Source organism: Scatophagus argus, chromosome 12 (assembly GCF_020382885.2).
Source record: "Scatophagus argus isolate fScaArg1 chromosome 12, fScaArg1.pri, whole genome shotgun sequence".
NCBI lineage: Eukaryota > Metazoa > Chordata > Actinopteri > Scatophagidae > Scatophagus > Scatophagus argus.
In genome coordinates this window covers 19261462-19289438 of record NC_058504.1, presented here as the reverse complement: position 1 = coordinate 19289438, position 27977 = coordinate 19261462, and the positions used below count along the sequence as shown (strand labels likewise).

At 39.2% G+C, this 27977-nt stretch overlaps 1 protein-coding gene across 2 annotated transcripts; it reads left to right on the top strand.

Moving 5' to 3' along the window:
• LOC124068567 (gamma-aminobutyric acid receptor subunit alpha-2) lies at positions 1–27167 on the top strand. 2 transcript variants are annotated; one of them, XM_046406923.1, is made up of 10 exons: positions 1–505; positions 948–1032; positions 3436–3551; positions 10458–10525; positions 13089–13309; positions 14108–14190; positions 15002–15145; positions 22261–22413; positions 23029–23231; positions 24743–27166. In XM_046406923.1, exons 2-10 carry the CDS (start codon positions 962–964, stop codon positions 25049–25051), a joined length of 1368 nt encoding a protein of 455 aa, XP_046262879.1. In that variant the 5' UTR covers positions 1–505; positions 948–961; the 3' UTR covers positions 25052–27166. The 2 variants fall into 2 exon arrangements, with proteins under 2 accessions (XP_046262879.1, XP_046262880.1); XM_046406924.1 differs by lacking the exon at positions 1–505 and adding an exon at positions 719–784 and having other exon boundaries at positions 24743–27167.
• Positions 27168–27977: the final 810 nt, after the last annotated feature.

Below are 27977 nucleotides of genomic sequence, written 5' to 3'. Positions count from 1 at the left end.
GCAGGAAGGAGGCGCAGTGCATACCAAACTGTCTTTAGGACCCAGTGTGACTCCTCCACAGCCTTTGTAGTTTTTGTGGGCAGATGAGGGAGACTGAGATGTTCTTCTTGCTTATCACGATTCACATCGAGCTTTTTGTCCATCTGAGGTGTTAGGGAAGTGGATGCTGAACAGGACCAGCTCCCACAGCTGCTGGATTTATTATTATTATTATTATTATTTTTGTTTTTAAAAGAAAAAGCTTTCGTTTCATTTCTTTCATTCTCATTGTTGTATTTCTTTTTTTTTTCTTCAAAAAAAAAAAAAAAAATTGGGGCACTATGAAAGCCAGTGCATTTTGGGTGCATTCCTGCTGCTGGTCGGGACTATGATTTATCAGCTTTGTTCTCATGACAGACTTGCACTCATTCCGTCTCATCAGAGCAGGAGGCAGCGTGGTGATTCGTCTTTAACTTTCTTGCATCTTCGACGATTCCAGCTGCAGCAGGTACTTTCTGCACCTGAGGTGAGTCTGGGTTTTTGTTTTTTCATAAACACAAAGAAAACGTGTTATTTTATCAATATCCATAACCTGAGCACATGCTGGAAAAGCGTGGGAGAGGAGCAAGATCTCCCTCTCGTATTATCGTTTCGTTTCTGCGTTTAAGAATTTTGAGCGTCTAAATTTTAGGTTTGCAGCTTCAAATTGTTGTGGCGACTTGATCCAGTATTTTTTATTTTTTTTTTGGCAACAGTCATGTTCAGTGAGTGCAGGCGTGGGACGTGGCACTGAATACTAATTGCTGTCAGTTGCCGTTTATGCTTCTTCTGCTCCGTCTATTTTATTTTATCTATTTTTTTCCAACGCATGTTAAAAGAGAATTCCCAGCAAGAGGCAGAGGGCACAATGACTGTACAGGTCACACTGGCCTCCATTCATTACAGCGGCCGTCCTTTTCTGTGTGTAGGTGTTGAAGCAGCCATGTGGAGCAGAGAGAGCGCTTCTCCACTTGTCATCTGCCTGCTGGCGCTCACAGCTCTGTGGAAAACCAGGTGAGTCTTTTTGAATGGGAGACGCCTTGAAGCTGTGATACGGAGCTGCGGGCCGAGGATCACTCGCTGTGTCTCCGGGGACCGACTGGAGGTTTCTATTCATCATGGTGTTTTTTCTTTTTTTGTTATCACGCTGGACTCATTATCAGTGGACACACACACACACACACACACACAATGCGCAGGAGGAGAGGTAGTTTACAGCCTTCAGTATCCTCAGTCTGACCGTAGAAATAACCCGGAGGACATGCGTGTAATTATCTAGCCGGGAGGCCATACTGCCTTGTTGAAATTGTTGCCTGCTGCACTTGAAGTAATGGAGGCCATTCGTACTGGTTTATCTGATATTACAAATTCCAGCCTGAGTTTTGTCATGATGAAAAAAACATTACTCTGTAACTGGATATTAATTGTTGTTTTAATTGCCTGTAGTAAAGACTTGGGGTGTATCTTCTGTTTAGTGAGTCCTTAACTCACTAAAGAGAAGATAGATAAAAAGAGACCTTAGAGAAAATACAACTATCAATAAATTAGAATCACACTTATCACGTTTTTAGCCTAGATTTGCCTTAGTGTTTTGGTGAAAAGAAAAAACAAGCTATGGTCGAAGAATCATAAATATAAATAAATCATATATATGAAACAGGCATATACAATTCTTTTTTTTTCTGTTTAAATCTCAGGGATAATCACTTTAAATTGACGCGCATGATATATCTTTTTATTACTAAGGCCAGTCACTGGCCCGGACGTCACGCATCATTACATCAGGTGTAAAGGTGCATGCCTTTTGATATTGGCAGTGACAGTTTAGGTCATTTGAGCACTCACACTACAGGACAGTTGAGAAAGGAAAGAAACAGCCAGTGCCAGAAGCGTGAGAAGCAATTTAAATAAGGCCACTGAATCCCCCCAAGGCTCCATCATATCCCCACTGATGTCAGCTACAGATTCAGAAAACTTGTCTGGGATGGCCACATTGTCTGTGCCATCATCGAGTGCTGTAGGTCTTTGATATGTATAAGTCATACATATATAGAAATAAATAAAAAAAATTCACTTATCCTGAAATCCATTTAGGGTCCTCTACAGTTTCAGGGTCCTGTTGCTGTTCATGTTGGCTCACTGTCTCACTGTTATGGTTAACCATCATTAATTCTAACTTGCAAAACGAAATACACTGTACGTTGCTTGGCTACATGTAACTGCAGTGCTTGTTTTGTTGATACTTCCGCTGCTCGTTCCACAGTGTGAAATACTGTATTTTATCAATTAGAAATTCTTTCAACCTTTACAACCAGGAGGGAGGTCTGTCCAATGTGATGTGAGCAAAAAAATCAACTACAACTTTTTGAAGCTGCGAAATTATGGTTTTCAGCTTCATCAAATCATAACACCATCTGTTTTTAAATTGGTTTCCTCTAAACCTTGATTTCACTATGCAATTTTGTCTGCCGCCGTGCACGAAATCTCCCAGCGGGCTGGCAGTTTGGCACCATTTCTTTCTGCGTTCATGTCTCCATTCTAAACACAAAGAATGAATAAACTCACGTTTTTGCCCTGCGTTGTTGATAGAGGCTACTCTGAAGAAAATGGAAAGTGACCTGTTAAAAATAATGCCATTCAGAAACACTAGGGGGAGGAAAGTTGTTTATTTTCACTTTAAGCTATCATTTCCTCCACCTAAGGTTTCCTGCACATGCTAAAAGAGGTTTTAATTTATGGTCTTTCTTATTCAATGCTAGAGCCGAAAAACATGTTGGCTGTTCTGATACGGATGTGATATAAAATAGACAAAATACTGTTGCTATACTAGAGAACAAACGGGAAAATAAGAAATAAAATATTCCCAGTGTATTAGGTTATATCACCAGTAAGTAGGCTACGTGATTCCAACACGTTCTCTGATGGTAATTCGAGGAATGTGGCCCAAACATAAAATGCTCAGATGTGAGAAATGATTAATATTGTATATACATTCCCTTTTCCTGCTTAAAGTAAAATATGCCCATGACCTGAGGCTGCTACACCAGAGCTGTCGTCAGTGGTGAATATGTCTAGCTTCAGTGTAGGGCTTTATCTGAATTTATTTACCATGAATCTGTAGCTCTGATTACATTTGCATATTCAGTTGTGTTTTGGCTCCAAGATCAGATGGCTCACAAATGTTGTGCCTTGAACTGGGTCATCCATGTGGCTGTGAAGCCATGTGTATGTGTGCGTCTTTGAATGTGAGGGCATATTTGAAGTGTGGCAGATAACCCCCCACCCCCCCATTTTTTGCCCATAAATTAGACCTCTGAGGAAAACAGAGTTATGAGTCTAAATACATTTAAAATGTAATCGGCCTCGTGTTAGTTGAAGTGTTCCGTAATGGTTCATGTTGATGTGTTCGTTGACTAGGTCAGTGAATGCAGATGCCACTTCTGATGCCTTCAAAACCAACATCACCCTGTTCACACGCATCCTGGACAGCCTGCTGGATGGATATGACAACCGTCTTCGGCCCGGTCTTGGGGGTAAGAAAACGATCCGCCTTCACCGGATTTACAGAACTTGACTTGTCATTTGACGTGTAGTTTTTAGATGATACTCTCTGACTTACTCATTTGAACGTTTGTGCTGCCTTTTGTTATGAAACGGCATGTGTCTCTTTTTTAAAAAAGGTTTGATGTCTCATTTGGAGTGAGAACACGTCATTTAACATCGGCCTTTGTAGTGCAGATAACCTTTGGCAGCCATCCCCTCAAGAATAAACTGACAAACACACTCTGTGCGCAAAACATTTAGCTTATGTAACACTCGCTTTGCTTCCTGGAAAGTAACAGCAGTCAAACTGGCCACATTTAACCCCACAGAGGGCTACGTCCTTGGCTGAGTGTTTCTGGGAAATACACTTGATCTTGAAGTTGTTCTGTCCAATCACTACTGCGCAGACGGCGTCTTCAAATGATGTCACAATGTTGATATTCTGGCTTGGTTTTTGTACAGCGGAACTAGAGAGGCGTTGTCTTCTTTGAATTCTCAGAAACATGTTGAAACTCAAGAAAATCCTCTTACTTTATTCTATTCTGATTTTATTCACTGCTTATTTCATTCATATGTGTGTTCATTAGTGTATACAGTTGGCAGTCTGAGTGAAATGTTGCATTGAAAGTTGATTAATTTTGTAATTAACAGACATGACCATACCCAGAAATTCAATAATCAGAGTAGGCCTTGTATTTTGCATTTTCAGGTGCCTGAAAATCTTATGTATGCCATTTTATAGCTGATACTGATGACATGCTAAAATTATTGTGCATACATATTGTATAAACATAGAATTTCACTTGAATACTAGAAGTTTCAATATTTTTCACTTCCACATCACAGAAGACATTCTGTGTGTGAATGAAAATCACATCTTCTCCTGTGGCCTCAGTGCACTGCAGTTCTGCCCTCTTCATCCTCACCTTTCCCATCATCCTTCAGGTTTGGCATCTCATTTTCAGCTGGCCCCTCACCCCAAAGCTGAGCTCCTCCCTCAGGATTTGGTTTCATTTGAAATTCAAATTCCTGGGGCCGTCAGCCCAGTCCAGGAGCTGCCATATGGGGAACAGATCTCCTTGAGCTTGGTAGTCTCAGGGTGTATAACTGGACCTAACAGTGCTGCTGGCTTATTTAATGTGTAGGAAAAGCATTAACATTTGGCCTATAAACTACAGCTCAGACACATATTTTACTTTAAGAACCTTAATGACCATATTTCATGACTTGTTTCCATTAAATGTTATTTATTCAGACTTAATACATCCTTAGAACATATCATATATTAACATGTTTTAGATTTCTGGCCATTTTGACTTTTGTAGGTTTGAATGGATAAAATTATACCTATTGTGACTGAAAATATATCAGCTAAAGATTCTCCACCAACAGAAACCAGAAAAGCGAGAGAGATCAGCGATCAGAAATAAAACATTTAAATAAAACATTCAATCATATTGTAGGCGCTTTCATCTGAAGCATCTTAGAGTACCACGAGCACATACATTTTTATCAGAATTTGGCCCCAGTGGGACACAAAACCCAACACACTCAAGATCTAGTAACCATACCGTGTGCATTAATGTGCACAGGGACCACATCGTGGTGCAGAATTCAGTCAGATAACAGAAAAATTACATCAGTGGCATTTTCCACATTGTAGACACATTAGATCTGTGTGTCACATCTGTGGGAAAAGCATGTTTAACGCTTCACTGGGCCTTGGTTTGTGACACATTTCTAATGACTGATAAAGAGCCTGAGCTCAGCTGCACACGTGTGTTCACTGATACATACGGCACATTTGGGGATACAGAGTCAGTCCTTTTGACAGTTTTCATGGTTCAAGTAGCTTGCCACCACAAAGAAAGAGTGCCAATGAATTGAATAGATTTACAGCATGTAGTCTCTCTACTTCTCAGCATCATTACACATTATCTACAAAGATACATATTACAAAATTATTTTCCTCATACACTTGCTTTTGTCGCACGTCTCTGTATTTATGCTCTTCTGCAAAGACAGCTGGTGTGTGGACGCCGTAACAGCTGTGTAATGTACTGTAATGAATTCACTACAGCAAGACCACAAACTGTTGATTAAAAGAATAACAGCTCTCAGATACAATTTCAGTCAAAATGAAGCTTCATTAAGGTAGAATCGGCTGCAGGATTGATTCCATAGATTGCGTTAGATTTCATGTAAAATGGTACGATCCTGTAATCAATCTGAGCCTTCAGTTAGTGTTTAGATGTTGTAACACTTAAATCTCTCCCGATGAGAGCTGTTACGTGTCTTATTGCGGTAAGCAAGAGATGTGACTTGACACACACTTTACAGCTTCCACTGATAATCAAATTATAAAGATGGAAAGGATAAATCTAGTGCAGAGGTTTTCAAGACAAGCTCACATGCCCCCCTGGGGGCTACTAGAAGGTTTCAGGGGAGAGGAGAAAAAACAAAACAACTGTAATCGTTCCAGCAATGGAAGAATTCCTGTGTGGGTTTAGACTGCACATTTCTTTTGAATTCATTTATGGAAAATACAATACAATCACTGCCATATGATTGAACACATGGACATAAACAGACATATTGCTTTCATAAGCAAAAACAACTGATTTTGTCTAATATGGAGCATATGATGTACCTAATGTGAACTAAATAATAATCTTAACTGATTTAATTCAACTTTTTCTTTTCATACTTTCACTTTACTACTTTGTTTCAAGTGAAGCAATATCGATCGTTTAAAATGCAGCAAAATCTGCAGCAAAATCTGCAGCAATTCTGTCACGTTCACTGAAGTCAAGCCAGGCTGCAGAGAGTGAATGCAGAAAACACGGTCGCTCCCACATCATCATTAGTGTGACTGCAAGCCATCTCACTTCTGTTCATATTCACACTTCTGCCACTGATTTGTTTTCCACCCAAAAAAAAAAAATTGTCATCTAACTATGACCTCATGCCTGCTTAGAGCTGCACATTATGTTCCAGCTTTAGAAGTTAGAAGAAGAAGAAGAAGAAGAAGAAGAAGAAGAATCAACTTTTATTGGCAGTATATATATTTTTACATACACACACTGAATTCGTCTTCTGCATTTGACCCATCCTTAGTTGAACACACACATGCAACACCCGGCAAATTACATGCAGTGAAACACACACAGGAGCAGTGGGCAGCATCAGGCGCCCGGGGAGCATATTGGGGGGTTAAGTGCCTTGCTCAAGGGCACATCAGCCGGCTAATAGAGGGGGGGAGTATTTTTCGCATTAATCACTCCACCACACCCAAATTTTTCCTGCCCGTCCAGTGGGGGAATCGAACCGGTGACCCTCCGATCACAAGCCGCTTCTCCAACCTCTAGGCCACGGCTGCCCCCTTTTTTTTTTTTTTTTTTTTTTTTTTTTTTTTTTTTTAGAATTTAGAATTTTAGAATTTTTTAGAATTTTAGAAGTTGCACTAAGCATGATTTTTATGTCACAATCCGACTGATGCTGTCGAATTTGTAAAAGCACCAAAGAACTTTTGTTTTTTGTTACTTCTCCAATGAATCTTTCTTTCATCTATTCTTCCATGCCTTTAATCCCTTTATTTAACAGGATATTGCTGAACCTTTGAACCTTTGATTCGTTTGAATTCTGGTTAGATTGGTTGATTCTGTAATGTGAAGACTTTTACTGCTCGTGTACGAAAAAACATGATGTCTGCTCAAAAGTGTAGCAATGCTAACTACACAGCACAAAAGCAGCAATGAAGTTTCTTATCTCACTGTTGGGTTGGAATAATCAGCTGTAGTGAGGGAAAGCAGCAGTTATACAGATTGTTAATTCAAGTGCAGCTATTAAATCTTATGACAGTTTGATCAATCTGGACTGGCTTATAAAGATTTCATCTGTCTGAACTGATGTCATTAGCTCCCCCCTGCCCCATCCCACAGGCCAACATTGGGTTTTTGCCCATGCTCTTTATCTTAGTCCAAACTGGCAAGAGTTAAGTTGACATTTGGGTAGTTTCACAGTGGGATGCACTGTCCACTAACACAGGCAGGTTTCGTCTGACCAATTAACCACGGTCCAGCAGGCCCATCTGTACCATATGATTCAGATTACATGAAAAGCACGTTTGTGACTGTTCTTGCTGAATAAATGAACTTTAGGTATTGTCCTTGTTCCTATAAATAAGTGTCCTACCGTCCTGGGGCATTAAATGCACTCTGGATATTTTTAAATAGTAAATACGTATTTTTCCTGAGGGCTCTGCTTTTCTAGGTTTGCTTCTGCGACGATGCATCATTTGTGGCAATCTGGTTAGTTTTGCTTGTGAATTTGTGCCACTCATGCAATGCGAGTGGACTGGAGCTGTCATTCAGTAGTGGACGTTTTTTTATTGTTTATTCTTGTGGGTTTTTTCGCACACTGTCACCACTTTAGGTTAATTAACTAAATAGTTACGTGTTGTCATCATAGGTTTCATACAACAACAACATGCAAGTACTATACTTTCTTACAAAGACAATACAAAACAACCAATCCGTGCAGGCAAGTAAGTGAAGAAAAAAAACATGTTTAAGGGCTGTTCGAGTAAGCACCATTTAGCACATCCAATAAAATTGTAGGAAAAATAAAAATCAAAAATCTGGTTAATGTCACACAACCTAAAACAAAAGCAAATCATGATCAACAACACAAAAGATGAAAGTGAAAGTGATTTGATAAAAGTAAAAGACATTGATTCTCATTTGAATATACAGAATAAATTGAAAACAGCTAAAGTATACAGGAATTACAGAAGGTAAAGAAATTATGTGGAACCCACAAAATATCTGAGACAAACTCAAAATGGCTTTCATTATTGGCTGTGCCCCTTCACGAAGTCCTCACCAGTGTTGGGTTATAAGATTACTTCAATGAAAAAGTGACTTGTTAACTTCTGAGAAAATTAAATCATTAGAGTACGTATGTGGTACCAAAAATGATTTTGTTCCAGCTGGGAGACGTGTTCATGAGGCACATGAGGTACCTTTGTACATAACAGACAAATACATCCACATGCCGTTTAAATTCAGCAGAAAAATTCACCAAACTTGTGTTTCCATGTCCCCCAACAGTCAGCTCTGGTTTGGTTGAAAAAGATCCTTAATTCACAGTTATTTGTCCAGTCATCAAAGATACTTCTCATATCATCACTCTTATCTTACAGTGGTCTAAATATACCTCATCACAGTGTCTGATGGTAGCTGTGGGATCATTTTAATCCAGTATGTAAATGACGTTCAACAAGAATTATAACAGGGAACAGTCTCAGACACGGCCTCAGAGAAGTCCACTGTGTTAAGGTACAGTTCACCACGTCATGCCTTTTGACAACGAGAAGCAGTGCCGTGCGACTGCTGCTTTAAGTGTCAGGCTTGGTTTTTATGAGGTGGTGTTTCTGTTGAAGTGAATCAGACAAATGGAGGCTTCTGTGGGCCACAGTAAAAACCTCATCATTGTAAACAAAGGCCTGGTTTACATAAATAAATGCTCCTCCTGCTAAATGGGTTGCATTAACCATTACCCAGCAACCTCCCACTTCCTCTTGATTTACATAACCTTATGAATAAAAAAGCATTTTCATAATAGGCCTGTGTCTTGTTAGAGGGACAGTGAGTGGCGGCTCGCCTTGCCATGCATGAGAGCACTTTGCCGAGGAGTAATGATCTCTGTAGACTGGATGTGAGTTGCTGTTTGCTGTGTAGTACAGAGTGTGGAATAAAACGTGAATGCTTTTTGAATTGGCCGAGCATTAGAGATCGAGCTTTAGTAATTATTGAAAGAGACAGGGTGTAGGGAGAGCAAATGGACCTGATGCAGCAACACTGATGCAGCAGTGCATTATCACATGAATAGGAAGCACGTGAGGCTTTTGCTCTTCCTATCTGTTACATCAGCGTGAACATTTAGGACAAATTTTATACGCTAAAAATCACAGCTTGACGCCGTGGATCACAGAATTTACTCTTACAAAAGTTGCCTGTAAATTGGACCCCTCAAAGTTATTTATCTATATGGAAACATAAAGCTCAACAAGGTCTTAATCTATTGTTGGAGGTTGTATTGCTTTGAGAAAACATTTTTAACTGCTGAAATCAGAATATGATGTATTTTCTCACATTTGTAAATGCTACTGAAGTTACAATCAAAAGAAACTCCTCTCAATTTGTTATTTCATTTATGAACCTGAAGATTTCGTTGCTGTGTTATTCAGTAATAAAGCAAACCCCTGCTGAGCTGAGCTTTGTCAGTTTACAAGGGAAGATCACCTGGTGTGTTTGGTTTACCTTGCTGAGGAGCTGGAGGTGTGCAGCCTGCACTCCTGCAGCTCTTCATGTTTGTTTGGTTCTGAAAGGACAGTGTCTTGTTCTTTCCTGTGACTGCTTCACAAAAGGCCTTCCCATGTTTTGCCAACTGAATGGTTTTAATGTGGCCCAGCAACAGAAGGAAATGATCAGTTTTTACTATCAGCAACTTAATAAAGCTCTAATAAGGTAACATGAATCCCACGCAGGAAGGACTAACAATGAAAACATTGAGAATTACTCTTTTAAAAATGTTTTTGTGCATTTTTTCACAACCCATAGCTGCCTTTTTTCTCTTTAAAATAGAATTCAAAGCTTTCAGAAATAAAATTTATAATACATAATTTATAATACACTGCTTATATTTGCCTGTACTTAACAAACTGATACTAAATTGTCATAAAGTTCATGAAAACATTTTGCAGAAAACCGTGAATAAAAAAAATAAATAAAATGCATAATCCCAATGTCTATGCCTTGTATTGTTTTGCAGTATTTTGACTTTGTCTGTTTGCACCTGTTTGGGCATGCTGCTAATTGTTGTCTCTTATCCAGACAGGATAACCGAGGTGAAGACGAACATCTACGTCACCAGCTTTGGACCTGTTTCAGACACAGACATGGTGAGAGCAGATAGTGGATATTTATTTGATGTCTTTAATAATTCAAAAGCAGTTTAACTGTTTGCATAATCACTCTGGAGAGCAACACCACTCCAGATGATGGCCTTTTACTTCCTGTTCATGCAAACGTTAGAGAAACAAAATATGCTTCTCTTGCTTTATTTTTAGTTTCATTCTGGCTTTCCTTTCTTTCCTAAGTGCATCATCTCTCTCTTTGTGTCTCTGCACACACAGCTCAATACTGACGGGAGACGAGTATTCCACACTATAGTGCGATGTCTATTCATCTGACAATTTTCATCTTATAAATTATTGAAAGTCCTTTTGTTATTCTAGTCACTCTTTTGTTTATCCTGGGCTTTCCTGTTTATCATTCTGAAGCATGCGCCCACCTTCACATCATAATGTCAGCATCCCCTTTATTGTTGAAGGCCCATTTTCCAAATGATTGAACTATTGATGTAACAGTTAAGATGTTGGACCTCAATGTGGTGGCCTATGAAAGATATGAGACTCTCAGCTTAACATAAATCAGCACTTTGGTGGAACAGGTCTCGAACACACAATAAATGAATAAGACAAGCCAACAACAACAGCAACGAAGAGAAGATCTCATGATGGGGAATCCAGATGACCACCCATGCCATGTCTGTCTCTCTGACGGACAGACAGAGAGACAGACATCTGATGGGGCTGAAAACATCATCTCCTTCAGTTTCACTGGCTTAGGTCATCAATCATGTCAGTAAAAATACTATCATTGTATAACAAAATAAGACTCAAGGCTGAAAAATATATGATTTATTGCAGGTTTGACTCCTGCACAGTCTGAAATATTCTCCTCTGATTTATTATTGATTTATTCAGTTACGGTGGAGCAATTTAGCTAATTGCTGAGATGGACTCTTAAGAGTTATAAGAGGTCTACCAACATCTGAAGCTGGATCCCCTAATGAGGGAAGAGGGGTAGGGGGACCAAAAAGAAATAAATATCAAAGGTTAAAAAGCAGCAGCACACATGCAAACATTTCCATCACACCCATTGCTTACATACAGTCACAAGAGACATTAACATGTGACAACAAGCATTGCATTAATGGCATGCAGTCGAGTCAAGCAGACCAATGCTTCAGATGATGCAAAGAACTAGAGGAAGCACAAGCAGACCAACAAACGGGGAAAGCCAAACAGCAGCAGCAAGAAGAGATATGCATGGGACAACACAAAGGAGTAGACAGATGAACGTTTGGAAACAGTCAGGAAACAACCTCGTGCATCAGTGAGAATGTCTATAACAGAGTCTGTGGAAGCTGATTTAGAGATACTTTTTACTGGCCCAATACAGTACTTGTTAATGAATTGAAAACAATCAGCAGAAGAAGAAAAAGAGATTCAAGAGAAAAGTCCAAGGTATCTTTACAATTACAGGCAAAAAAAGCTTTATTGTCTTTGAGGTGTGGTTTGTGTAGTAACTGCATGCCTTAAAGGATGGACGATTCCATCTTATCACAACTCAGCTCTCAAATTAATAGACATCTTTTGTATTGGGAATAATGTACTCAGTGCTCAACTAAATTGCTGAGGTCTTGGGACGCTGCAACTTCACTAAAAGATGATGAAGAATCACATTAAGGGAAGGTTTTATAGGACGTAACGGGAGAAATTCTTTATTTTTCATATTGTCAACAAACAGCTGGGCACTGTCGTTTTTAGCAAACATTACTCACACAGGAGGAAAAATAGATTAAAAAACATTTGGTTCTGACTCAAAATAAACAACAGTGCCCATGTTTACCGTATTGGGCTGTGGCTGATTTGAATAATTTCTGGAAAAAATTAGTGCTCTCCCTCTTTAGCTAGGCAGACAGTACGTGTTAGAGGGATACATTCATTTTTGGTGTTGGTATTTTGATTTTGTTGGCAATAACATATATAAAAAATATCACCAGACTGATCTTAAACACAGACCAACTCCCTGCTTTAATTTTGACCTGTCTGAGTGTACTTACTTATAATTTGTGCGATCATCTGATCACTCAAAATCAAGAAATAAAAAAAAAGATGATCCTTTTACTGTAAGAGAGTTTTGGTTTCAGCAGACAGTTTCAGTGTCTCAGTATCTAAATGTCAGAGGCCTTTTCAACTGTGACAAAGAAAAAAAAAGAGGAGGAATTTATCTCCCTCTCACATGCTGTGTGTGAATCGTGCATACACACTCACACATACACACATTTCACAGTGCAGTGCCTGCCCTAAATCCTTCCAGTTACTTTTGACAACAGAGGATTGAAGGTCAAAGGGTTGTCTTGGCCTCAGAACCAGCTCAGGAAAACACCGGCTCAGAGATCTGAGAGGAACACAGAGGGCACTGGCCTCACGCTGATAGAGCTTTGACAAATAAGGAAAACCCAGGTTTTAACTGACAGGTGAAGTCTGTGGTGCAGAACTGCTGCTCGGCTTCAATAAAACAGGGCAGCCAAGACATTTTTTCAGCAGAAATAGGAGTCATTTTCATAAAGCTGTATGTTTGATTAAATAGCTCATTTATCCCCTCTGCTCACAGGAGTACACCATAGATGTTTTCTTCCGCCAAAGCTGGAAGGATGAGAGGTTGAAATTTCATGGACCGATGAATATTTTGCCTCTCAACAACCTGATGGCAAGTAAAATCTGGACTCCGGACACCTTCTTCCACAATGGGAAAAAGTCTGTGGCTCACAACATGACCATGCCGAACAAACTGTTGAGGATCAAAGACGATGGGACTCTGCTGTATACCATGAGGTAACTGAAGTCCAAGAAGCGTCTCTGAAGAAAAAGTCACTTTGTTGTCTTTATGTGCTGAGATGGAATAGTTGGACATTGTGAGTGATGCACTTATTTGCTTTCTCACTGAGTGTTAGATGAGAAGACACCATCCTCATGTCAAAATGCTACATGTGAAGCTAGAGCCAGCAGCATGTTAGCTCAATAATTTGATACGAAACCTGCAAATTAAATCACAACATGTTGTTCTTCTCAGCTAAACATGCACAAAGAAGTGAATACCTTGCTATCTCAAAATGTTGAAGTGTTCCTTTAAGAAGAACGACTAGGACAGAACATTTTACCTTGTTAAAACCTGCGAGAGCCTCATAAAGTACAGAACCCCGTTTGTTGAAATGTATTCATGCATACCTCCTTTTGTCAACACACATTTCAAGAAAGTCAATTTGAATGATAAACCACTGCGAGTTGTTTTCACAGTCGTTGAAGTGTTTTATAGTCCAATGCAGTTCCTTATCAAAGAGCATACCTACAATCTCACCATAGACACACACCAGTCTTTTGATTTCTGCTGTTCTCTGCAGTACCTTGTTTATTTTGCTCTGCTGATTACAGTTAACATGAATTATTTTTGCTTCAAGGCATTACAGATGGGAAGTGTGTTGAATAGTGCATGAGGCCTGAGAGGGTTTTATTAGTTTTTTCTTTACCATTTTATTTATTTATTTATTTTGAGATTGTGCCTAATCTGTGCTGTTTACTTTTCGTGCAAAGTCATTTGCAAAGTCTCCTTAATTTTCTGTGAATTGGATGCAGGTTAACTGTGCATGCAGAGTGCCCAATGCATCTGGAGGATTTCCCCATGGACTTTCATTCCTGTCCACTAAAATTTGGCAGCTGTGAGTAATTCTGATGATGATCATGCCTGAGGATTCTTAAACTATAATGTTGTTTTTTTATTTTTTTCCTCTGCCCTCTCTGGTTCTTTGGCAAGTGAACAGCCTATGAACTGAGAATGAATGCATGGCTTAGTTTTCTTTACAAAATATGTAGCACTTAAACAGATATAGAATAACTGACAGAAAAAGGACTGAGTGGAAATGTAAGTGGGAAATATGGGGAAAAAGTACTCATCCAAATGTTTTATTTTGTGAATTTAAATCTATTTTAAGCACGACTTTATTGCCATGGCTTCTTTACATTTGGATGATTTTTTTCTGCTTTAAGCTGCTTTTATTGTATTGTTTTAAAAACAAGAGATTAATAAGTATCATAACATCATGGTGGATCATGTCTGAAATGCCTTGACTTCTCACCATAAATATATGTCTCATTTAGTTTCAGTGCATTTGTGTGATTGAATCTCATTTGTTACTCTGTTGCAAGAATACACTGATATGTGGCACAACATGAGTGGCAGGGTGTTTTAATAATTGCATATTGATGGAAACCAGTTGTTCTGTTTCATTAGACATTTTTAGGTTTGCAGACAAGCTTTCAAATTTCATATTAGCTCTATGTGCCAGCTGCTCGAATTTCATTTTCATCTGATAGACTTTTTTTTCTCTCGATAGTATTCTTTTTTTTCACTTCTTCAATGTAGTGTGGGGTTTTCATTTGGGTCATTGAAATAATTTCTTGAAAAATCATCAATAGCTGCAGTTGCCCCAGATTTATCCCCTATGGGTTTATCCCCTTCTCTTTTTTTAGATGCCTACACAATCTCAGAAGTGACTTATGCTTGGACTCGAAATGCCTCTGACTCTGTGGTGGTGGAAGGAGAAAGCTCTCGTCTGAACCAGTATGACCTGCTTGGACAAACGGTCGGGCAAGAAACCATTAAATCGAGTACAGGTAAGCTTTTGTTGAGATCTGGTAGAAGTCTAGAGGGTATTAAATCCATCTCATGACTCCTCCACCTTCTACTGACCTTCATCGTCTGCAGTAAATGTTCCTCCAGCATAGAAAACATCTCAGATACAGGAAAGAAACCCTGGACTTCATAATTTCAAATATTTAAGAAATTATGACTCCGTAGACCTGAAATAGCCTGGGTTTTGCTGGGTAGTTTCCACCTGCACCTGTAATCCATGATTCAGTGAAAAAAAAACAGTACAAACGCAACATTAACCCGAAATCTGTGATGACATCTATAGTCACTTAAATTTATGGAATCTAAATATCTTTATAATCTCAGTTCCAAACTGTTTCAGCGTGAAAATCAAACTGTGAAGATTTTGTGCTTGTTTGGGTCTGCTGAACATGTCCACCTCCTACATGTTGCAGGAGGCGGCAGTAACTTGCTGTGAAAAACTTGTTAAGTTCTGTCGTTTTGTTACTCACTTTATTCGACTTGAAAAATGCAGAGAAGTAGTTGTTAAAGCTTCCTCTGGTGGCAAAGGTTTGACAAAGCTGAAACTTGGCAGCCATGCATCTCAAATTCGCTACTTTGTTCTGTATTTTTTTAATCTGCATTTAGTATGGCCTGGAGACCCAAAAGCAGCATGACAGGTGAGCTGCTGCTGTGACAAGCCTTTTCACTTTATAACCCTCCCACCACCACTATCACCTTTGGAGAACAAAGATGGGCAAACATTCAAATTCAGTGCAGTTTCTCTGAAATGATTTTAAATGGGTGTCTAAAACAGATGCCGGTGCAGAGGTAGACGTGGGGGAGCACATCTGTCTGGTGTAGCTGTCAGAGGCAATAGCTGCTGTGTTCTTCAGTGATTTAAGTGTGTTGTGTTGTTGCATATAGGAGTGTCTTTCAAAAGTGCTATGATGCATGAAATGACACAGAAAATCTATGTTCAGGGCGCAGAAAGTGAAAAACACAGTGTGCATTGAAAATCCCTCATATTGACTCAAATGGACCTGCAGGAGACATTAACAAGTGAACAACAGTGACAAACTCGTTAGTAGACAGGATAATGAAGTCTGACTAGAGTTTTGAACATGTGTGGAGAGTGAAGATGTAAAAAAATGTTTTTTAGGCTGATTTCTTTCTTTATTTCTTTCTTTCTTTCTTATTCTTTCGTATTTCGCACTATCCTACATGTTTTGTGAGGTTGTATGCTTTCTTCTTGTTTGGAGACTAGTCCTGGTTGTTATCAGGGTGTAGGCTAACCATAGCTGCTAATTATGTCTGCTAAGCAGTTAAACATGGTTATGTTCCAAGTCTGATCCTATTTTTTTTTTTGTTTAGTTTAATTTTTAATGCACTAAGAAATGTCTTGAAGCCTTGCTTGCTCTGTCAGGGAGCTGGAGAGGAATCGAAATGTGCTGTATCCAAGACAATCAGTTGTCAGATGTTTATTTATATAACACCTTCAACAAACATATGCTTCACAACAGAAATACAGAAAGCAAGGAACACAAATACATAGAAGCATACAAAATGGGCTATAGTATAAAAGATAGAGATAATGAGGTCTAAAAATAGGACCAACACATTTCATGTAAACAGCACAGAGACCAAGAAATGGGGCCAGAGTCTGTTTGTGTTTTTGTGTGTGTGACGATGAGAGGGAAAGGAAGCAGACAGTGAGGAGAAATAGCTTCAAAGATGAGATTTGAAATTGTTAACTATGGTAAATGAACGGGCGTTGATTCTGGATTTTACATACTGAGACACTGCTAGGCTAGTTGACTTCCCTTTCAGAAATGAGGAGAAGGGATGAAGGTTGCCAGCTGTTTTACTTTTTATGCGGGGAGTGACAGGGAATCTGGCCCCCAGTGACTGAAGATTATACGACGACAGTGAGCAAATGACTGATGAGGGCAATGTAATACGTTGTGAGGTAGAAATAAGACTATAAATGGATGCATTTACAGTGAGTGACTAAGATCAGACTGCAGAGTGATACAGTGGTGGTATGTTCTTGTTTTCTTTATGTAAAAAAAATGGAAATCCTTCCATCTGGGGTCAATTACTGAAACGACGGGAAAACCAAAAGATATGTGTTAACATATGACTTGATCCTTTGGGGTGACTCCACAGTATTTGAAATGAGACAGCTGCTGGAACTGCTCAAGAGGAGAAATTTGTCATCTACCTTGTGTTGTTTACCGTTTATTCCCCATCTGTTAAGAGGCAGGACTGCTTTGCACAGGGATAAATAACATGCAGGGACCATTGCAAATAATCACTCCAACAGTTATTAATTTAGAAATAAATACCCTCCAGGCTGTGCAGAAACAGAGCAGAACCAACGCAGGTAGAGGCTGGAAGAAGAGGAGCAACAGTAACAGCAGCATACAGAGTGGAAGTGAATGGCCACTATGAACATTAACAATAATAATAATAATAATAATAATAATAATAATAATAATAATAATAATAATAATAATAATGAGTGTAAGAATAACTGAACCCAGAGGACCTCAGAATACACCTGGCAGATTAGCCAATTTCAGCACACACAATTTGTCAGAGCACATGTTACCATGGTAACAATGGATGTTGCCACAGTAACATAAGCATAAACTTATCATAAAGTCATTTTATATCACTTTTTAAAAACAGCAGTCACCAGGCAAGCTTTGAGAAGAAACATGAGAAACACTGGGGCTTCACAAGACAAATCTGAGTGGTTCCAATAGGATCAAAGATATGAGAAAGAAGAATCATTGAATTGTTCTGTTGCACATATTTCTGTTCATATTTTTCTTTTCCCTAACCTTTAACAAATTAAGGTATCTGAGAGGCTTAAAGGGGAAATCGCTCTGTGCTAACAACTCTGTTCATATGCAGCCTGTAACCAGGGGGTCACTAGCTACTCTGTCAAGCTAATCTATCAGACTTCTTAGTGGATGAATGGCCGAAAAACACACTAGGCTGTAGAGTTAGACAGTCCTGTTTGTCGTAGCCTCAGTGATTAAGAGGAAAGAGTAAAGAATAAGGTCTGGATTGTAGCAAGGCCAGACTGAGGATGCCTGGATATTCCTTTCCCAAAATAATAAAATTAGTTGTAAAAATTCTTTTTGCTGCATTTTACACAGCCTGAGTGTTGTGCTACAGTGCTATTATATATATAACAGTACTATTTATGTCAAATGGTAAACAGGTTGAAAAAAATGAGGTGTGGCAGATGAGAAGATCTGAAAGCATGTACGGTTTTCTGTTTCACTAAGCATCTAATTTTAGCAGTACGACTTAGTATATTACTATATATATATACTATATATACTAACTCCTTTGAAATACAGCTTTAAAATTATGATAGCAGTGATCATAATAGTGGTGAGAAATGTGTAGGTGTCCAGGAGGTTTTTTTTGGTTGGTTTTGTCCAGATGGTATGTGCATAACATCCTAAAGCCACCGTTCAAGTCTAACTGAATCATTATAGAGTTCATTTAATTTGTGTCACTGCTGCATGCACATCAGCTTGCAGAAATTTGAAAGTTGCTTTGGAAAGGGATAGACAACTATATGTAACTTGTAGTTAAAAAAAAAAAGAAAAGTCTGCAAAACACACACACACACACACAGAAAAATCACACACACAGACCTTTAAGAAAAGTGGAGGGAAGTGGTTCACTGGTGGAAATGTGACTTATGCTTATCACAATTTAGAAGAACATAATGACTTAGGTTAATGAACATGAAATCGTTTGAGAAGTTTGTTCCTTTTGGAGAATACTGACCTTTGGGTTATCACCTCCAGACTTCAGCAATGAATTTGAGGCAGGAGTGGGTGTTCTGCAAAGCATCGCTGTCTTCTCTATGTGCCTGAGCTATGAGCAATGAGCCCTCTTTCTTTCAGTGCAGTTTTTATGCTGAAGTTCCTAGGTATTTCAGGATGATTTCGATAAATACAAAAATGTATCAACTCTAGACCTCCTTTCTAATTTCCCAATCAGAGACCACATTTTGAAAAGATGTGTGATATCCCTGTAGCATTAATATGATCATTACCCTGACAACAGTTAACTAAAGAGGTTTGACAAATTTTGCCATTCAATCTAAAATCATCAAATGCAGGCAAACAGGCTATACGTTTATGTTTCAGCTGCAGACTACAAGCAGAAAATGCATTTGCAACAGGAAAACAGACTTTATAGCCACTACCCTCAATAGGTATAAATTACCAGTATGGAGTATTTCCCCAGTGGCTGCACTCTGCTATCAAGGGAATCCCTGCTTCAGTGTCACTGAGTGAGAATACCCTGTTGTGGACTAAATGCTCCTATCTAGGTTAAGTGGTGTTTGATGCCTTGGTAAGGCAGGGTGCCTGCCAGTGATTGTTTCTTTTGTTTAACTAGTCTGTCCTCATTATCTGACTGGCTGACTTTAAATTAATCATTCACTACTAGTGTGTCAGTGTTTGGTGTAGCATCCTTGCAAACTAGGTCATTTGGCATGAATGAATGTGCTCTCAGGCTTAGCAGGGACGGACATCTTGCATAAGCCTCTGAACATACCGACACACTGTGACAAAAAGTCCCACTACTCAGCCATACGTGTATTTCTCACACAGTCGTGTTCGACTTATTGAAAAGCATTTAGACGTACTGTGCGAAATTCCATGAATCTCACTTCTTTTGTTTGCTGTGTAAGCGGATACATTGCACACAAAAACCCAAGACTGAAAAGAACTGAATGTAGTAATGTTTTATTATACAAAACATTACTACATTACTACTACCGTATTTTCTGGACTATAGAACGCACCTGAGTATAAGCCGTGTCCACATTGTAACATGACATACGTTTTCAAGTCCGGGCCATTTGCTTTTATTACCTCTGAAAGCTTTTGTCGTCTTTTTGCATTGCGTCAGTTCTTCACACTGCCGTCTCCAACGTCTCACCATTGATTCATTTATGCCAAGCTTACGTGCAGCAGCTCTATTTCCTTCTTGGACAGCCAGTTCGCATCATATGCATTTTTTTGAGTGTTTTCCATGATGCCGGTATGTGCATGACACGCAAAATGACTGTTAAAAGTTACGCTTAAAACACCGGGCCGTTAGCCTATCTATCTATAGATTAGCCGCATCGTTGTTTGGGTCACAGAGTTGAAGGCGTGGGAAAAAAGTAGCGGCTTATAGTCCAGAAAATACGGTACTTATCATACAAAATGTAAAATACATGATGCTCCAACGCCGATGTGACTGTACCTTTGTGTATATATATATATACACATATACATACATATAAATTAAATTTATAACTATTATATAATTATTTCAACAAAAATGTTTTTAATTGTAGGTTTAAGTTTACTTGTCATGAGTAGTACTACTCAGCCTGTGAAAACAACTGTATAAAGTCTTGTGTCGAGGAATTTTTCATATTCTCAGATAACGACCCTGATGATGTAATCACTGCATGACTTTGGAGACAATTATGACGTTATGGAGTTGCATCATAGAAAGTGTAGGATCCAGTTTAGCTGGCTGAAGAGGCAAAGTGGGTCACTGATCACAGGGTTGGTGGTTCCCCTCTCTTAAATCATCATGTTAGACGCTAAACCCCTAATTGATCATGGTGTATAGGTCCGTGAGGTAGCCTGCTGTTGTCAGTGTGCAAGTGTGTGTGTGTGTGTGTGTGTGCATGGGTGGGTGAATGACCAGTTAAACACTTTGGATAAAAGCACCTGTTAGCCTGTTTGTACAGTTTGTCCTGCATGAGTGAGGTATTCCCATGGTATCAGCAGGAGCCCTGTTTCCTACATCTGTAAGAAACACGACATGATTATGATTGTGATGCTATAATTACTGTGTTCCCTCTCAGTGAAGCGATCACAGGCTTCTCTAGAGAAAATTTCACCACATCCAGTGGATTCTTTACTGGTTCGTCCTCCCCCGTCCACAACACAGGCATCGAGGCTGGCAGGCAAATTAAATTACAGAAGATATAGAGCTCCATAGGGTACTAACAATACACTTAATTCCTCTAAATTCTGCTGCCTGTGTGTGTGTGTGTGGGGTGGGGGGAATTACTCCTCTCAGATCTGCTAGAAATGCAGGCAATACAACCACAGTGCTACAAAAAAGATGGGATAAAAAAATCTTTTGGGATTAGTCCTTGGAGCTGACAACCCCTCCCCCCCTTCCCATTGCTGAAAAGGGCTTTCCTCTTGCCAAGTGGCAGTGTGTATCAAGGCCGTCATTTCAGAATCGCAGCAAATGAGCTATATTTCTCTGTTCTGTTGCCATGGGTAACACATCTTTTTCTTCTCACGTCTAATCTTGGCTTCTCTTTGAGATATCTTCCATTTGGAAGGCCTGCCTGCGACTGCAGCACTGGCACTGCTTCACAGCCCTGTCAGCTATTAGGCTCTGCTCAGTGGATAGAAAATTATATTGCCTACTTTTACTACATATGGATAGATTATTGATCAAATGTGTACTCTTAGCTGGTTAATCTATGTTGTCAACTGCTTTGGCATCTTAAAGCTGCATGCCCATTACATAAAAATGTAATGTTCTAATTATGGTGGCACGGTGATGCAGTGGTTAGCACTGTCGCCTGATAGCAAGAGGGTTCCAGGTTCGAATCCCGGTCTGGGCCCTTCTATGTGGAGTTTGCATGTTCTCCCTGTGCCTGCATGGGTTTTCTCCAGGTACTCCAGCTTTCTCCCACAATCCCAAAAACATGCACATTAGGTGATTTGGCTACTCTACATTGCCCCTAGGTGTGAGTGTGTGTGTGTGTGTGTGTGTGTGTGTGTGTGTGGTTGTCTGTCTTTGTGTGTTGGCCCTGCAATTGACTGGCTATGGACTCCAGCCCCACCACAACACTGTACAGATAAAGAGAAAATGGATGGATGGATATTAATTATATGAGTATGGAGAACGGAGGGAGATGTGGGGCTGCACTTGTGTCTTTAAATTTGACAGAAATCAAGTCCCAAAGTTTTGATGCTTAAAACACCTCTTACTACGCAGTGGAGGTGCACAAAAGCAGTAGCAGAGGTTGCACAGTTGTGGTTCTTTAAAGTGACCCTGACTCTTGTTGCCACAGGTGAATACACAGTGATGACAGCTCATTTTCATCTCAAGAGGAAGATTGGCTACTTTGTCATCCAGACGTACCTCCCATGCATCATGACAGTCATTCTTTCTCAAGTGTCTTTCTGGCTGAACAGAGAGTCGGTGCCAGCTAGGACTGTGTTTGGTAAGTGTTTACATCTACGTCTTGAATTTCCCTCGGAATCACTTGAATTTCCCTCAGGATCAATAAAGTATCTATCTATCTATCTAAGCCTGTGAATATTCTCATTCATCCAGGTCATGGTTATCTCAAGGAAATTCAATCGAATGCAACTGGACTTAGTTATTTGTCTTTGAAGACGTTTCACCAGACCAGAGCCTATGACACCACTGGTCATGTGAATGCCTCCACAGAGGTTAAATACCTGGGTCTCCACACCAGCTAGTTGGACTAGTCCCAGCCTAGTCAAGCGAGCATGAACTGATGAAGCCTCTTGGATGAGAGGTGAAACGTCTTCAAAGACAAATAACTAAGTCCAGTTGCATTCGATTGAATTTCCTTGAGATATCTATCTACATTTGTGAATGGCCACCTTCTCCAGCTTCTCCCTCTTTCATAAAAGCCACATTTCAAATAGACAATCAACGTGTATCCACAATTCTCAATGGCATGATTATTCTTATTTCATGTCAGAACATTTGGTCCAGCTGCTTCATACAGTATGTGTTTTATTTATACTGTATGTGTGTATAATAGAAAACAACCCTTTGAACTTCATAAGAACTTGTACATTTCCAGGTGTAACCACCGTTCTCACGATGACCACACTGAGTATAAGTGCAAGGAATTCCCTTCCCAAAGTTGCCTACGCCACTGCCATGGACTGGTTCATCGCTGTCTGCTATGCCTTTGTCTTCTCTGCTTTGATTGAGTTTGCCACCGTCAATTACTTCACTAAGCGCGGCTGGGCTTGGGATGGAAAGAGTGTTGTGACTGACAAGGTAATCAGGAGGAAAACATATCTCTGACAGCTTTCATTTTAAAAGAGTATCCATTAGCGTGTATGTTAAAGACGGACATAATGTTTGCAGAGATTTAGAAGCATTTGTTAGAGGCAGAGTGAAGCAGATAATGGCTGGTTTAACACTTCACAAGGGGAGCCAGATTGGTACAAGTATTTTTGGGAGCTAATTAACTAACAGGTAAACCTAAATGACAAACTCTCTTCAGAATATCAATGAAGAATATCAGTGTATTGACTTATCCCATCATTTATGGCATTGATAAATCAGCAGAGATTGTTTCCATATTAACTGGATGGAAACAAGCTAACATGGCTAATTAATATTCTAACTGGTGGTTGTCAAACTTACTTTTTCTTGTCAAGGATCCACCCCAAACTGACATAAATTAGACCACAGACCCCCTTTGATAAGATTTTGTCTCAGGTTCCCCATCTGATTAGAACTTTGCTTGTAGGTAGTTTGCTACATAACGTATATGAAACCCATGAATAGTGGGTTTAGCCTGTTGTTGACCATCTGGAAGCCCTTTCAAGGACCCCTGGGGGTCCTCAGACCCAATTTGAAAACCACTGTTCTAACTGGATGCCTGAGGTTTTCTAGCTTCAGGACAGCTACTCCAACAAAAATTATTCTTCAGTAAAGTCCAGATCGCAGAGATAAGTAGTATCAAAACTTCCAGTGTCATTGGTGTACTCTTCTCTTTTAACTATGATATGCATGGAGGAAAGTATTTAACACTTAGACTTACTGATATGACAGGCATGGAAGCAAAATGTGGTAACTGAACAGATAGCAAGAATAAGCTATAAACCCTCTATATATCAAGAAGAATATATCCAAGCAGATCCACACAAATTTGTTAGTATAGAGCAAAGAAAAGAGGTAATTGGATCAAAGAAATGATCAGAACATCATTCAAATTTCATTAAGGAATTACTTGATCATTCAGTGTTTTGTAATTGTAATATTTTATTATACATTTTTTTATTTCACAATTTTTTCATGGACATTTTACATTTTCACCGCTAGGCTGGAAATATGCTCTGTTATTCTAATGATCAGCTGTGGCCCTCAAATGACAGCCAAATCTCACAGTCACAGTCACAGAGAACTGTTATATTTAACCTCAATGACTCACCATGTTGACTTACTGTAGCCCCTCCTCCTGCTTACTGTAGGTGTATGAATGTAAGCCCAAACATTCTCTAAGTTTTAAACATCTTTCGTAGTGTTAGAAGTGTGAAAATATACCATCAGTAAAACTGTGAAAAGTTGCAGTGCATGCTTGCAAAAGTTGTTGACATCTTAGGACCTTTCCTGGCCTTCATTCTGACATAGCAAAATATGCTGATCCACCAGAACCTATCTATCACCTCCTTCATTTACATATGGTTTAAACTCATGGATAGATGGTGACATGACAAGTTTCAGGGTTGCCTCTGTCTTCTTAAGTTGTTTTGCATCTAATCCCTGTGGTATTTCAACAGAAAAAAGAGAGGGCATCTGTCATCAAGAAGAATAACGCCTATGCTGTAGCAGTAGCCAACTATGCGCCGAATGTCACCAAGGACTCCAGCACACTTCCAACCATTGCCAAAGGTGGAGCTACGGATCCCAGTAAGGCCAAAGCGGACGGTAAAGCCCAAGATAGCAAGAAGACGTTCAACAGCGTCAGCAAAATTGACAGGATGTCAAGGATTTTGTTTCCAGTCCTTTTTGGCAGCTTCAACCTCGTCTATTGGGCCACTTACTTAAACAGAGAACCTGTTATAAAGGATATGGTCCCCTCTAATTAGAGGCCACTTTAATGGGTTCTGCTCTGGGGACTAAGAGATGAACCAAATACCTCCAGCAACTGTGTACACATACCTTTGCAGAGTGAAGTCCTGGATTGCAGTGTGATCCTCTATCTCCGCCTGTTTTCTACACCGTCTGCAGCACTTTTGAAAAGTCTGGCTTTTGTAAATGTGTATGTATATTTATATTCATGGTTTCATGGTGACATATAGTGTGATTACTTCGATTAGATTGCATATTTTGTTGAAAGTATGTTTCCAGTTACAGTACGTGGCCACTGTACATATAATTCAAATGAAGAGTAAACACATGAACATTAAAACACACATTTTATTTAAGATGACCTCTAAATGTGTTAAATCTTACTAAATCTACTATGCCCATTCTCTTGATATTACAGTATATGTTTTTCTTTTGAGTGAAAAGGACTGGTTATATCATATTTCTTAGTTTCTTTGCCATGTAAGAGTGGCCAGACTCTTTTTTTCTGTCCAAGCCAATGCAAAAACGCACTTGTATAATATTGTTACAGTGTAAAAGTTGTTTTATTATCTGTGACTGCAGGTGTGGGGCTGCAATCAAATCCTGACCTCCAGAATTTAAAAAGGTTGTTAAAAAATACAGACGAAGCTGCAAAATTGTGCATAGTTTATTGGTGCCAGTTTAAGTTTGCAGTGATATCACTTGGAGTTACAGGAAAATGTTCATTAGAAAGACAAATGACAAATAATTTTTTGACCTCTAGACAGCAGGATAAGACCACTCGAAGATAACAGATGCACAGCACTGACAAAGTGTTGTCTTGTAGTTAGAGGATCTACGCGTCCGCCATGCACAGAATAACTTTATCATCACAGTGGACTTGTGTTTTTCAAATCCAGTATTGCTCTCTTTTAGCTCTGTTTTGGTCTCTACCAACTCCAATCTTTTGACTTACTTCACCAGCAGCAAAGTTGCTAAGTTGCTAACCAGAAGGTACAAAGAATTTATCAGATGACAAAGAATAAGAAGAAAAGCATGAAGGGAAACTTGTTGCTTCACAAGCACACCAATAAGCTTTATTCACAATTAACATATTTATTTATTTTAGCAAGATTAATAGCCAGTTTATTTCATATGTTAATTACTACCGTATGGTTTGAATGTGCACATCAACATGTGAAAACTTGTGTAAACCTGTGTTACCAGCTTTTTCTTTGCTTGCCTTTGGTGGTAGTAACTCTGGAGGACAGTGTGGATTTGTTGGCAGAGCACTGTGGCAGTACTGTGTTTGGCTGTTTACACACACATTTCATGATCCAATGAGCTGTTTTGAAATAATTACAGCTATTAAAGGGTCTGCAAATACAAGACTTTTTGGTGCCAATATGAACTTCAGTGAATCATGTGTGGATGAAATTGTTCTGCCAGCAAAGCTTTTGAATAGTAGGCCTGAAGTGAGAGGAAACAGTATTTGGGACTTAACTAATATTTCTGATCATGGAATTTGTAGTTTCATGTCATGTTCTTATGAAGGGTGATTGTTGTGTACACTTTGGGACTTATGAAGCCATATACAGTCATCATGTAATCTATTTCCATCACCACTCAAATAACAGGGACAAGCAGTGATTGTGTATGAGGCAAAGCATTGTGAAAACCTACTTTGACACAATCTCTGGAACAGATGCTGTATATCATTGAGAAGACAAATCATTTTCAGCCCCATATCAGTAACCGTATATGGTACTCTGTTGTGTTATTTTTCTCATAATGTGATTTTACTTCTCATCAATATTTTTAACTTAATTTTATCCAGTTTGATTGTTGAATCAAGCTTTGCATGAAGCTTAAATCTAGAATTTTATTTTTTACCAATTCTGTTGTCGGATATATTTATTTTCAATTAAAATTCTCTGCAACATCCTGATAGAGTCTTAAACATTCCAGATAAAATGATTGTTCACGAGGTGTATGCTTGATTCAGTGCACAGTTTCTAATAAAACATATAGTTTCACTTCTTTATATCCAGTTTGTGCCATGTTTTTGAATTAGAGCCTGATTAACACTAGATTTTTAAGGAGAGGTCTATGATATATTGATCAACATTTGTTTTTATATCCAAACACATCATTAATACAAGACATTTTTGTTACTTATTACATGAGATACATGCTGATATCAATATATTAGTCACTATCAGCCATGTCGAGGTCTGCTCCAGCAGTCCAGTTAGCTCATGGGGCCATGAGTGTTGCGGCTCAGCCTTTCTTCAGCATGAGAGGATGCTGTCAAGCAATGTTTCCATGATATACCAGAGACTATCATTATGAGTGTGTTAGTAAAGCCCACAAAAAGCCCTTTGGCACAGAGCTGTAACGCAAAGCTCACTGAAGTTTCATTTTCTGGTCTGACATTGTGCAGTACACCACTCGAGTGCTGTACTACACACACCCCAGTGTGCGTTCTCCTCTTCTCTGAGCTGCATCTCCTCAATCTACTGCTGACCCTGTTCATCCGCTCAGAGGCTGTGGACCTGACAGAAATCAATAATGATGGACAAGGGGTGTCTAGTAGGACGACATAGCAGAGCTGCTTTCAGGCTTGTCTACAAATCTTCATAATTAAAGATCATTTACATTGTAGTGTCATAGTGTCGGTCTCTCTAAAAGGAGACTGAATTTCTCCACACTGCAGTGAAGTTAGTGAGTAAGTCAGTAAGTGGTAAGTAAGTAAGAGGGACAACAAGTCAACTCTCTACCATCATGCTTTACTGCAGGGGGTTCAACTTAGGCACCATCAAGAAACAGTCACACATTTAGATGCACTAATCCTTAGCCCTGTGACTTAAATGAAATATTCAGTGTAAAAGTCTCAAATGTGATAATAACGACAATAATAACAATAATGATAATAATAATAATAATAATAATAATAATAATAAT

Bases quoted from the DNA above. Each gene is read 5' to 3' on its own strand.
- LOC124068567 (XM_046406924.1), top strand. From the start codon at position 962: ATGTGGAGCAGAGAGAGCGCTTCTCCACTTGTCATCTGCCTGCTGGCG. The intron at 13,310-14,107 runs GTAACTGAAGTC...AATTGGATGCAG, and splicing joins ACTCTGCTGTATACCATGAG to GTTAACTGTGCATGCAGAGT. The intron at 23,232-24,742 runs GTAATCAGGAGG...GTATTTCAACAG, and splicing joins AGAGTGTTGTGACTGACAAG to AAAAAAGAGAGGGCATCTGT.